The 12,388-nt window shown below is 40.4% G+C and overlaps 1 protein-coding gene across 1 annotated transcript in view; it reads left to right on the top strand.

Annotated features, from left to right (window-relative positions):
- The window catches only part of ATRN (attractin), a 182,794-nt gene that overhangs the window by 88,731 nt on the left and 81,675 nt on the right, over positions 1-12,388 (top strand). Inside the window, exons 13-18 of the mRNA XM_068986876.1 lie at positions 2,828-2,949; positions 3,830-3,968; positions 5,525-5,715; positions 7,625-7,844; positions 10,139-10,324; positions 10,861-11,094. Coding sequence (XP_068842977.1) covers positions 2,828-2,949; positions 3,830-3,968; positions 5,525-5,715; positions 7,625-7,844; positions 10,139-10,324; positions 10,861-11,094 — 1,092 coding nt within the window. The remainder of the gene's footprint in view (positions 1-2,827; positions 2,950-3,829; positions 3,969-5,524; positions 5,716-7,624; positions 7,845-10,138; positions 10,325-10,860; positions 11,095-12,388) is intronic.

The following is a 12,388-nucleotide window of genomic DNA, read 5'->3' as shown; positions in this document are numbered from 1 at the left end:
AAGAAATAAAAAATAAAAACTACATGTGGTTAGTGGCTACCACATTGAATTACGTAGTTCTGACATTAAGGATAAGATTCAGTTCAGTTCAGTTCAGTCATTCAGTTGTGTCCGACTCTGCGACCCCATGAATCACAGCACGTCAGGCCTCCCTGTCCATCACCATCTCCCAGAGTTCACTCACACTCAAGTCCGTTGAGTCCGTGATGCCCCCTTCTCCTCCTGGCCACAATCCCTCCCAGCATCAGAGTCTTTTCCAGTGAGTCAACTCTTTGCATGAGGTGGCCAAAGTACTGGAGTTTCAGCTTCAACATCATTCCTTCCAAAGAAATCCCAGCACTGATCTCCTTCAGAATGGACTGGTTGGATCTCCTTGCAGTCCAAGGGACTCTCAAGAGTCTTCTCCAACACCACAGTTCAAAAGCATCAATTCTTTGGCGCTCAGCCTTCTTCACAGTCCAACGCTCATATCCATACATGACCACAGGAAAAACCATAGCCTTGACTAGACAGACCTTAGTCGGCAAAGTAATGTCTCTGCTTTTGAATATACTGTCTAGGTTGGTCATAACTTTTCTTCCAAGGAGTAAGCGTCTTTTAATATCATGGCTGCAGTCACCATCTGCAGTGATCTTGGAGCCCCCAAAAATAAAGTCTGACACTGTTTCCACTGTTTCCCCATCTATTTCCCATGAAGTGATGGGACCAGATGCCATGATCTTCGTTTTCTGAATGTTGAACTTTAAGCCAACTTTTTCACTCTCCCCTTTCTCTTTCATCAAGAGGCCTTTTAGTTCCTCTTCACTTTCTGCCACAAGGGTGGTGTCATCTGCATATCTGAGGTGATTGATATTTCTCCCGGCAATCTTGATTCCAGCTTGTGTTTCTTCCAGTCCAGCGTTTCTCATGATGTACTCTGCACTCATCTCACATGCTAGTAAAGTAATGCTCAAAATTCTCCAAGCCAGGCTTCAACAATACATGAACTGTGAACTCCCTGATGTTCAAGCTGGTTTTAGAAAAGGCAGAGGAACCAGAAATCAAATTGCCAACATCCGCTGGATCATGAAAAAAGCAAGAGAGTTCCAGAAAAACATCTATTTCTGCTTTATTGACTATGCCAAAGCCTTTGACTGTGTGGATCACAATAAACTGTGGAAAATTCTAAAAGAGATGGGAATACCAGACCACCTAACCTGCCTCTTTAGAAATCTGTATGCAGATCAGGAAGTAACAGTTAGAACTGGACATGGAACAACAGACTGATTCCAAATAGGAAAAGGAGTATGTCAAGGCTGTATATTGTCACCCTGCTTATTTAACTTCTATGCAGAGTACATCATGAGAAATGCTGGACTGGAAGCAACACAAGCTGGAATCAAGGATAAGATTAAGAGGGCTAATCCAGAAATGCTGTGTTGAAGTAAATTGTTCTAATAGATAGAGGTAGAGTTACTGTCTTTGCAAAATATTATTCTTTTCTAACCTCTCTAGTTGAGCACAGCAGTGATGGCAAGGCAGGCAGTTGCTGAAGATGAACAGTGATCCCTGCTTCTAGAACCACCCCTTGTATTGTCCGAGTTTTCTTCACCTTACCTACTCAGCTTCTTATTACCCTTTTTTTCTGACAATCAGCACAGTGCAATACAGTGAAGTCATATGTGAGAAAGTCTTTTAAAAGTAAGAAAAATGTCTCTGCAAATTATTTTTTCACTTCAGTTTATTTAAAGTATGTTGATTGAATTTCTTAACTATTAGGGTTACCATGGTATAGTAGTTACTATGTGAGTTATGATGGACAGAGGCAGCTTTCAACTATCCTGGAATGTTCCAAATTAAACTGAACATAAATCCTCAGTAAGAACATCCAGTCAACTTTCCAGGTTCATTGGTGGTCTTGTGAGTGCTAGAGAACCAAGATGACCAGAACTTTTTAGGGCTAGTCACCATCTCCTAAAAGGGATAAAAGCAGTGAAGTAGTTATTTTTTAACCATATGTTAAAAAGTTCAAATTAAATGTGCAGGTTTATAGGAAATAGTATTTAATTCTCTTAGATGATCCATTATGAACTCATCTCCAGTGTCACCTACCTGGTTTACTCTGCTTTCTGTGTGGTCCCAGGCCGTGGAGTGATAGCAAGGGCAGGGAGAGCAGCCTCAGGAGCAGGTGGCTAGGATCTTTGTGAGGGTGCGCCCTGCCTTTTCTTGTCCATGGATTCTACCATGTGCCATGCCCATGAATGGTTGAATAGATGAGCCAGAAGTTGTGTAGCTTCTTTTTCATTGCTGACCTTGACCCATCTAGGGTCACTGGGAAATCAACAGGTCTGTAGTAACCCAGTGTATTGCCTTTTTGGGGGTTCTGTGTGCTGCCTGCTTCCTGCACCCAGAGCAGCCTTGCCTTTATAGCTAGGAGAAATGGCTTGGTATTCTATACTTCTTTGTTTGGCTCCTGGGCAGCTCTTGGTGTTCACTGAATTGCTAGTTGATTTCTTTCCTGGGAAGAAGAGTCTTCAAAGAACCAGACGTATTTCCCTTATTGTTGAATTATTCTATCTTTGTTTTTCATCTTCTGTGTACTTTTGTTGGGAGGGTGGAGTACAAAATGGCTTTTCTTCATATTGTTTACTTATTTCTAAATACTGTTTAAACCTGAACACACCAATATATTTTCCTGCCAGTTTCACTCCTTATGTTACTTTCAGCCCTTTTTACTTTTTTGTTGTCGTTTTGCATCAGTCATATTGTGCTCAACATCAGCTGTAAGGGACTGTGACTTTTCTGAAAAGAAGCTGTCACAGTTGATGAGTTTTCCTTCTCTTCACAGTTTTTGACCATGACAGGTGTGACCAGCTTACGGATTGTTACAGCTGCACAGCCAACACCAATGGCTGCCAGTGGTGCAATGACCATTGTGTCCCTATGAACCACAGCTGCACAGAAGGCCAGGTCAGTTTCTCAGGGATTTCAAAGGATAGAAAAATCCCAAGTGGGGTTAAATATAGATTTTAGTGTGTATGGTATAAATACTAGCCCAGAATTATTTTTGAAATCTTTGGTGTTGATTTGGGTTTTACTGTTGAGTCACGTTTCTTTTAGTAAGAGATGCTCTATATGTCCAAATTCCAAAGGTTCTCCTAGCCAGGAGGATTGATGTTTGTGTTTTAGAAGAAGGCAAGACTGTTATTCTGAGTATGCCCCAGTCCCTAGGCATGGCTGTGGCTAAGGGCTAGGTTCTTGGTGTGAAGTTTGTAATGCCGTGCTCCCTCTACCGATGCTAGGTTGGGGAGCAGTTTAGGACTTGAGAGTAAAAGTGAGTCAGGTGTGTAGCTGCCAAAATAAATTGTGGAAATAATAGACTTGGCAAAATCTCCTTGTCTTACAGTATATTTTGACTCAGCCTAATTTATGCTTATATTTATGATTTTTATTAGATTATAAGGCAAAAAAAATAATGGCTCAACTTTTATAATTTTTGACGGTTTATAAGACATTCTTTGTCAGTTGGTAAAGCATATCATAAAATATAAAATCTTTATACTGTTGAGGAGATGATTTAAAAAGCAGCAGGTCCAACTTTCACATTTTACTGATGCATAAGTTGAAACATGGTGTTTAATAGAATCCACTATTTCCTTGCCAGATCCTTGGATGTCCTTGAACATTTCTCTGGAATGTTTCCACTGCAGTGCTGCTTCACCTACATCTTGTTTATCTGTTTGTTTGTAGTTTGCTTCCTCAGTAAGACTGTTGTTTTTAGCATCCTCGTTGCCCTCACCGTGAGTTCTCTCTGGATATAAGAGAAAAGCTTTTGTCCATTGTGTTCTAGATCTCCGTTTTCAAGTATGATCAGTGCCCCAAGGATAACCCGATGTATTATTGTAACAAGAAGACCAGCTGTAGGAGCTGTGCCCTGGACCAGAACTGCCAGTGGGAGCCCCGGAATCAGGAGTGCATCGCCCTGCCCGGTAGGCATTGCAGAGGCATCTTGATGTGGATGGGTCCAAAGACTTCACACGCACACACTGTCAATACTGTGCAACGTAGATTGAACCCAGCAAAAGGGTAGAACTCATTTTATCCATTCATCCCCCACTCCATTATTGTGGTTGTTATTTTTTAAGCAGAAATATACTTCTTAAGTATTTGCTTCTACCATCCTTTGAACGCAAGTGAAGCATCATCTGCTGCTGTGGAGAATTGAATCACAGCTTGACTCCGTGTCGTTGAGCCTGCTCTGTGTTCCCCACCCCACTGCGGTGGTAACCTGGGAGGAGAAGCAGCAGTCTCAGTGGCAAGTCTGCTGGGTACTTTATGAAGTGTGTTTCATATTGACCATTGGGATCAGGTTGTCAGCACCTTCTGACAAGAAGGGAAGGAGAGATGCCCTTATCAGCAGCACTTCCTGAAATGACCCCAGCCCCAGATAGCCCAATTTATAGCACTTCTGAGGTTCAGGATGATGAGTTGTGAGCCTGAAGCCAACCAGCCATGGCTGAAACTCTATGATATATTTGCTTAGCCAGGAAGTCCAGGAGGTGGTCTGCTGTGACTCTGTACAATAGAAGTATAGGGTAGCTGGGCTCTACTGGGCTCCTCTTGAATGTCCTTTGGAAGTACCTGATTCTGCTTGCTGGAGTGGACTTCTTGTTCTTTACCTTATTACATCACAAACTTGAGTACACAGCAGAGTACCTGGGGGTCTTGCTAAAAGCCAGAATCTAGCACAGATTTGTGGTGGGGCCCTAGGGTCTACATTTCAACAAGCAATGACACTGATGCCACACTTTGAGGAGCTAGTCTTTATCTGCTCTTAAATGATCCCTTCCCTGTGACTTTCCCTTCATCTCATTGGCTGCTGATGAACAGGGTACTCCAGGGTACTGTTGTTCTAATGAAGTTGCTTTGCTCATGCACTGTCTTCCAGGAAACATGTATAACTTCTGTGCAGCTCTTTTTGTGGAACCAGGGAGGTCACAAGAGCAGATACAAACTTACCTGGTTTGGCTTACTTCCCCAAAAGGCTCTTTCCGTCTCACTTTTGGGATGTATTGTGTAACTTGAGTTTACCTCCCACTTGATGTGAAAACAGTGTGTCTTTTGTAGACTTGTTCACTCACCAACTCACTTCTGTTCTTGCAGTTTTCTACCCCATCTTTTCAGTAATGCATATTCATTTTTCTACTTTTTATTTAGAATTTTAGTCTTCTTTCTAATTGTTCTTCAAAAGATGGTTTATAAGTTTAACACTTGTCAAACAAATGTTTTTCTCTAAGACATGGGAAGATTGACCTCAGCATATGCATTTGAGGTCCAGGAAATAAGACTGATAAACATTTTAAAAATTCTTTTTATTCTGTATTTAATCCTTGGTAATATGTCTCATACACTTACCACGTCCAAATGAAGTATCTAGAATTGAACTCAAAAATAGTATTTAGATTTCCAGTGGTTCAGAGTGGTAATATAAGTAGTTTTGTGTGATTTCTAAACCTCTTTGTTTTCTCTCCCTTCTTTAATAAAGAAAATATCTGTGGCATTGGCTGGCATTTGGTTGGAAACTCATGTTTGAAAATTACTACTGCCAAGGAGACTTATGACAATGCAAAATTGTCCTGCAGGAACCACAATGCCTTTTTGGCTTCTCTTACAACTCAGAAGAAGGTAGAATTTGTCCTTAAGCAGCTGCGAATCATGCAGTCATCACAGAGCATGGTGAGTTAAAATCCTTGGAACTTAAGTTTCTAGTATCCACCTTTCTACAAAGAGCATAACTGCAGCTTACCTGTGACGTGCTTGGCAGGAGGAGGAATGCTAGTAAGTGCAGTGTAATAGACTGTAGAATGGCACTGTCAGATTCTTTTCTTTCAATATTATATATTCTTTCTTATCTTGAAATTTCCAACACATTTTTATTAGTCATATTTGATTAAATTACATATTAATAGTTATATGTATATTGAATAGTAACATGTTGACATATGCACATATCCTGTGGTATCTGTAGATTATTTCATATCTGTTTTATCCCTAGGTTCTGCTGGGATGGGGGAGGCAGGTGTCATTATTAATTAGCTGAGTTGAATTAAGCCAGGTTTCAGGGATTATTACAGTGTATAATATGATTTAATGTTAATTATCCTAAAAAATGGACATCTATGAGTCTTTCTTAGATCTAATTAGCTCCAAAGGAGAGGGCATCTTCTTTTTAAGAGTTTCTGAGCACAGAAAGGCCTCAAGTTCTCTTCCTGTCCATCCACTGCTCTTGGGCAGCTTGTAGTTGATATACAACAATGACACTTTGTGATTTTTAGTCCAGAGTCCTAGAACAGTGGTCCCACCCTCAGTTAACTGATACCCACAATACAGTGCTCTTTCACCAATTCATAGTCTTGTGATCAGATTGACGGTTGAGAAACAACTAAAGTAAGGTGCTTCCACAGCTATAAATCTAGACTTAGAGCCCTGGTTTGTTTGGAAAAATAAGAAAGGGCGCTGTAACCTTTAGGACAGAGGCAAGCTGACAAACAGAAAGAGGTAACTCCTGAAGACAGAAGGAATGAGCTGGACTCTCTGTGCATTGATCAAAGATATGGAGATTGAGGGGTGAGCTGCAGGTAAGTTTGCATAACTGGTGCAGACTGAATGGGAAGGAATTGCTGTAGCTGGGCCTTAGGAGAGATCAGTTTTATCCCTATAAGTAAATAAATATCACTCACTACAACTAAAAGTAACAACTTTTGGGTGGTGTTGTTATTGCTATTTTTAAAGTCTCTTAATAAGCATTTTCCCTGGAGAAGGAAATGGCAACCCACTCCATTATTCTTGCCTGGAAAATCCCATGGACGAAGGAGCCTAAGGGGCTACAGTTCATGGGGTCGCAAAGAGTTGGACACGACTGAGTGACTGAGCTCACAATATTCATGTTTATTTTTTCCTCCCCAGAATGGAAATACTGTACATTTTGTTTTGTAACTAGCAAAAGTTAAAATGTCTTTTATTTCTGGGCTAAACTTTGCACAAAATTTTTTTTTAAAACTGCAACAAGAAGGACATTTCAGTAGAGCAAGAGACAGACTTTCCTAGGAATGAATTCCCAGGAATTCATTGACTTATTATTCCCTATAAAATTTATTGACGGCCAATATGCTCTGCCTCCCCAGCTGAACGTGGGAATCTTCAATCATCTAACCTAGCCAGAGCTCCCAAAACAAGCTTAGATAACAATAGGCATATAACCAATGTTTCATACATACTGATACGGTATTTCATGTATAAATAGACATTTCAACCAGCTTGAGGGTGGCTATCTGTTCATAGCATTTGTCATAGAGTATAGAAATTTAGGAACTTGATTATTACTTTGCTGTTAATCTCTGTGAAAATTTTGATGTCTTCTCTGACATCTTTCTTTGATGTCTTTTCTGTCCTTTTTAAATGGCCATATTAAAGTGCCAGGAATGATAAGTAACATAAAAATAAACGTCTGCACTAATCCACCATGACTGATTTGGGATAAGGAGGTTTTCCTGTGTCCTTTGGATACATGTAACTTAGTAATTTTTATCTAGAAGCTAGTTTTGGTCAAGACATTGATTATATTCATAGTCTGTTTTGCTTACAGTCCAAGCTCACCTTAACCCCATGGGTTGGCCTTCGGAAGATCAACGTGTCCTATTGGTGCTGGGAAGATATGTCCCCGTTCACAAATAGTTCACTACAGTGGATGCCATCTGAGCCCAGTGACGCTGGATTCTGTGGGATCTTGTCAGAACCCAGTACTCGAGGCTTAAAGGCTGCAACCTGCATCAATCCACTCAATGGTAGTGTCTGTGAAAGGCCTGGTAAGTATATGGTTGCATTATGCATTACTGGACATTCATTGAAAGAGAAACTGTAGGAGGCATAATAAAGTGTTGTGAAATTTTCATGAAAATACAAGTGGAGTATTGATTTCAAGCATATGAAGCAGAGGATAATGCAGAATTTTTAAAGCAGAAGGAAGTAGTATGAGCTATGAACAAAACCAAAAATAACTAGCATTTTCCTGGTGACTCAGTAATAAAGAATCTGCCTGCAGTGCGGGAGATGCAGGTTCGACCCTTGGAGAAGAAATGGCAACCCACTCCAGTATTCTTGCCTGGAAAATCCCATGGACAGAAGAACTCTGTGCATGGGATCACAAAAGAGTCATACACAATTTAGTAACTAAACAACAATATTCTAATTAGAATATTGTTATTTAACAGTGAGATTGATTGGTTTGTTAACCACAAAAAGTACTGAGAATTGATCTAAAAGGCAAATTTCTAGGTGTTGGCAGAGAAATGCTGTGGAAGATAGAACAAAAAATCTAAAGAAAAAATCAGAAAAGCAAGCAGATCACTGCAGGGATACTGAAAGATAGTGTCAATGGGGAGAAAAATAATTGGTGTAGTCCTGTGGGTGAAGAGGCAACAGAACCAGACATAAAACAACTAATTGGTTCAAAACTGGGAAAGGAGTACAAGAAGACTGTATATTGTATCCTACTTATATAACTTATATGCAGAGTATATCATGTGAAATGCCAGGCTGGATGAATCACCAGCTGGAATTAAGATTGCCAGGAGAAATATTGACTAACTCAGACATGCAGATGATACCACTCTAATGGCAGAAAGTGAAGAGGAGCTAAAGAGCCTCTTGATGAGAATGAAAAAGCTGGCCTAAAATTCAACATTAAAAAAACTAAGACCATGGCATCTAGTCCCATCACTTCATGGCAAATAGAAGGGGAAAAAGTGGAAGCAGAGACAGATTTTATTTTCTTGGGCTCCAGAATCACTTTGAACAGTGACTGCAGCCATGAAATTAGAAGACACTTGCTCCTCAGAAAGAAGGCAATGACAAACCTAGACAGTGTATTAAAAAGAGCAGAGACACCACTTTGCCGACAATGATCCATATAGTCAAAGCTGTGGTTTTTCCATTAGTCATGTACAGATGTGAGAGTTGGACCATAAAGAAGGCTGAGTGCCAAAGAACTGATGCTTTCTAATTGCAGTGCTAGAGAAGACTCTTGAGAGTCCTTTGAACAGCAAAGAAGTCAAAGCAGTCAATCCTAAAGGAAATAAATCCTGAATTTTCATTGGAAGGACTGATGCTGAAGCTCTAGTACTTTGGCCACTTGATGCAAAGACCCTCATGCTGGGAAAGATTGAGGGTAGGAGAAGAGGGTGGCAAAGAAAGAGATGGTTCGATAGCATCATCGACTCAGTGGACATGAATTTGAGCAAACTACAGGAAATAGTGAAGGACAGGAAAGCCTGGTATGCTGCAGTCCATAGCGTAACAAAGAGTCGGATAGGACTTAGCAGCTGAACAACAGGAAAGGAAAAGCAAACCTTCAGTGCAGTGACGCTGCAGGAGAGTGCTGAAGGAGCCTCCACTTGGAGTTGCTTCACAGGCTTGAAGCTTTGCTCTAGGCACATCTCAGTTTCATAAAGACAGGCATGGGGTGGCATGTGCAGCACACAGACAAGCCCTTGACCATTGTCCTCCTGCAGGGGGTCTGATAGGCAGTAGTTGGAATTTTGTGGATGCTTTTGGAAGACTGGACTCCATTGACATCATGTCTCATTTTAGGAAGGTATTATAATTTGTGTGAGGAATCCAGGGATGTGGAAGAGAATTCAGATCACTGTGGAGTCACATTAATATTTATTTAACCCCTTCCTGTAGGGAAATTTTTCAGCCATTTTGGATCCTGGGTGCTTTGGTAAAGTTAATGAATGTTGTGGTTCTTTCCCTAGAATATACAGAGATGTAATGTTGCATATTCAGGTGGGTTGTAAAACTTGTGAAGTTCATCTTGGGTCTCCTATATTAGAACCCCTTCTCTTATGGAAAAATTAGCTTGTTCCCTCATATCTGTCCTTGTCTTTGAAAATAAAAACAGTTTTTCCCCCCCAAGCATATAAATATACATGACTAACCAGTACTTGATGACCTAGGACTTTGTGTTTTCTTCTACGTTTAATGTAATCCACTGAATTGACTTCATGACACATTAGTGGGCACAACACACACTGCAAAGCCTTTGACCTTAGCTGACATGGTGGGAGCTTTAAATGTCTCTCTTGGGTTTACTTCCCAGCTAACCACAGTGCCAAGCAGTGTCGGACCCCTTGTGCCTTGCGGACAGCCTGTGGGGAGTGTACCAGCGGCAGCTCGGAGTGCATGTGGTGCAGCAACATGAAGCAGTGCGTGGACTCCAATGCCTACGTGGCCTCCTTCCCTTTTGGCCAGTGTATGGAGTGGTATACCATGAGCAGCTGCCCCCGTGAGTGAAAAGTGAGCTCTAAGCAGTGTGGATGACAACACTGTGTGTAGGGCAGTGCTGTCAGCCTCTGAACTTTCTAGGGATAAAACCAGATTTGACCATCTGCTCAGGTCTATCCAGAGACTGCCTGATATGAACCTGCATATAGAATCAAATACAGGGACACAAGTAAACAATTGTAGAATAGATCGCAGAGTACAGAAATAACTTGCTGAATCTCAGTATCATATTATCCAGTCTATGGAATGTCACCACATCTTTATCTCCTAATTCATAAAGTAAGTGCTTTCCAGGAGATGGTCTCTAAAGTCTGCCTCTGATATCCTAAGATTGCAAGAGAAGAGAGGCGTCTCTATTATAGGTTGGACAAAATATTGAGCTCTTTAAAATTTTATTATACCATTTGAACAGTCACAATAAAATAGGAATTTTGACTAACAGTTGAATCATCTGTTAAAGAAAAAGATAATTTAAATATACACATTATGAATTTAAGTCTACATGTGATAGTAAATTGTAACTTATGTTTTTTACAGCTGAAAATTGTTCAGGCTACTGTACCTGTAGTCACTGCTTGGAGCAACCAGGCTGTGGCTGGTGCACTGATCCTAGCAATACGGGCAAAGGGAAATGCATAGAGGGCTCCTATAAAGGACCAGTGAAGATGCCTTCTCAGGGCCCTACAGGAAATTCCTACCCACAGCCTCTTCTCAATTCCAGCATGTGTCTGGAGGACAGCAGATATAACTGGTCTTTCATTCATTGTCCAGGTAAGATGTGTTCTGTATCCCAAATCTCACTACCTACTTACAAAGAATAAAGCCTTGAAAGCTACATTATTTATATGGATTTCTTTAAGGGGGAAAAAAGAAAAAAGATCATTTAAGAAACTATTTGTTTCCTGTGAAAAATATTTTTAATGTCAATTAATGAAAATACCAAGAATTTTCAGTTGTTTTGCTAACTTTCATTATAAAAGTAATGAAATGTGTTCATTATAAAAATTAGCTATTACAGATGTAGATAAAATAAAAACTATAATTCCTCATCTCTCAGCTCAGTTCAGTTGCTTAGTTGTGTCTGACTCTTTGCAACCCCAGGGACTGCAGCACTCCAGGCTTCCCTGTCCATCACCAACTCCCAGAGCTTGCTCAAACTCATGTCCATCGAGTTGGTAATTCCATCCAACCATCTCATCCTCTGTCATCCCCGTCTCCTCCTGCCTTCAATCTTTTCCAGCATCAGGGTCTTTTCTAGTGAGTCGGTTCTTTGCATCAGGTTGCCAAAGTATTGGAGCTTCAGCTTCAGCATCAGTCCTTCCAATGAATATTCAGGACTGATTTCTTTTAGAATTGATCTCCTTGCTGTCCAAGGGACTCAAGAGTCTTTTCCAACACCACAGTTCAAAAGCATCAATTCTTTGGTGCTCAACCTTCTTTATGGTCCAACTCTCATCCATACATAACTGCTGGAAAGACCATAGCTTTGACTATACAGACCTTTGTCAGTAAAGTAATGTCTCTGCTTTTTAATATGCTGTCTAGGTTGGTCATAGCTTTTCTTCCAAGGAGGAAGCGTCTTTTTAATTTCATGGCTGCAGTCACTATCCACAGTAATTTTGGAGCCCAAGAAAATAATATCTGTCACTGTCCATTGTTTCCTCATCTATTTGCCATGAATTGGTGGGACCAGATGCCATGATCTTAGTTTTATGAATGTTGAGTTTTAAGCCAATTTTTTCACTCTCCTCTTTCACTTTCATCAAGAGGCTCTTTAGTACCTCTTCGCTTTCTGTCATAAGGGTCGTGTCATCTGTGTATCAGGTTATTGATATTTCTCCTGGCAGTCTTGATTTCCATCTTGTCCTTCATCCAGCCCGGCATTTCCTCATCTCTAGTTCTTCATAGAAGGAGAAACTTTTAACAGTAATACAGGTACCTTTAGATCTGTGGTTTTTTAAATAAAAAATACTGTGAAATATACTATGCATATGATATATTGTTCTGCAGTTTTCTTTTTTACTTAAAAATACAATGTGATGATTGTTAGGGGAAAAATTAAAAA

Source organism: Capricornis sumatraensis, chromosome 15, assembly GCF_032405125.1.
Source record: "Capricornis sumatraensis isolate serow.1 chromosome 15, serow.2, whole genome shotgun sequence".
Taxonomy (NCBI): domain Eukaryota; kingdom Metazoa; phylum Chordata; class Mammalia; order Artiodactyla; family Bovidae; genus Capricornis; species Capricornis sumatraensis.
Note: the sequence above shows the minus strand (reverse complement) of the source record. Positions and strands in the feature narration are given on the sequence as shown.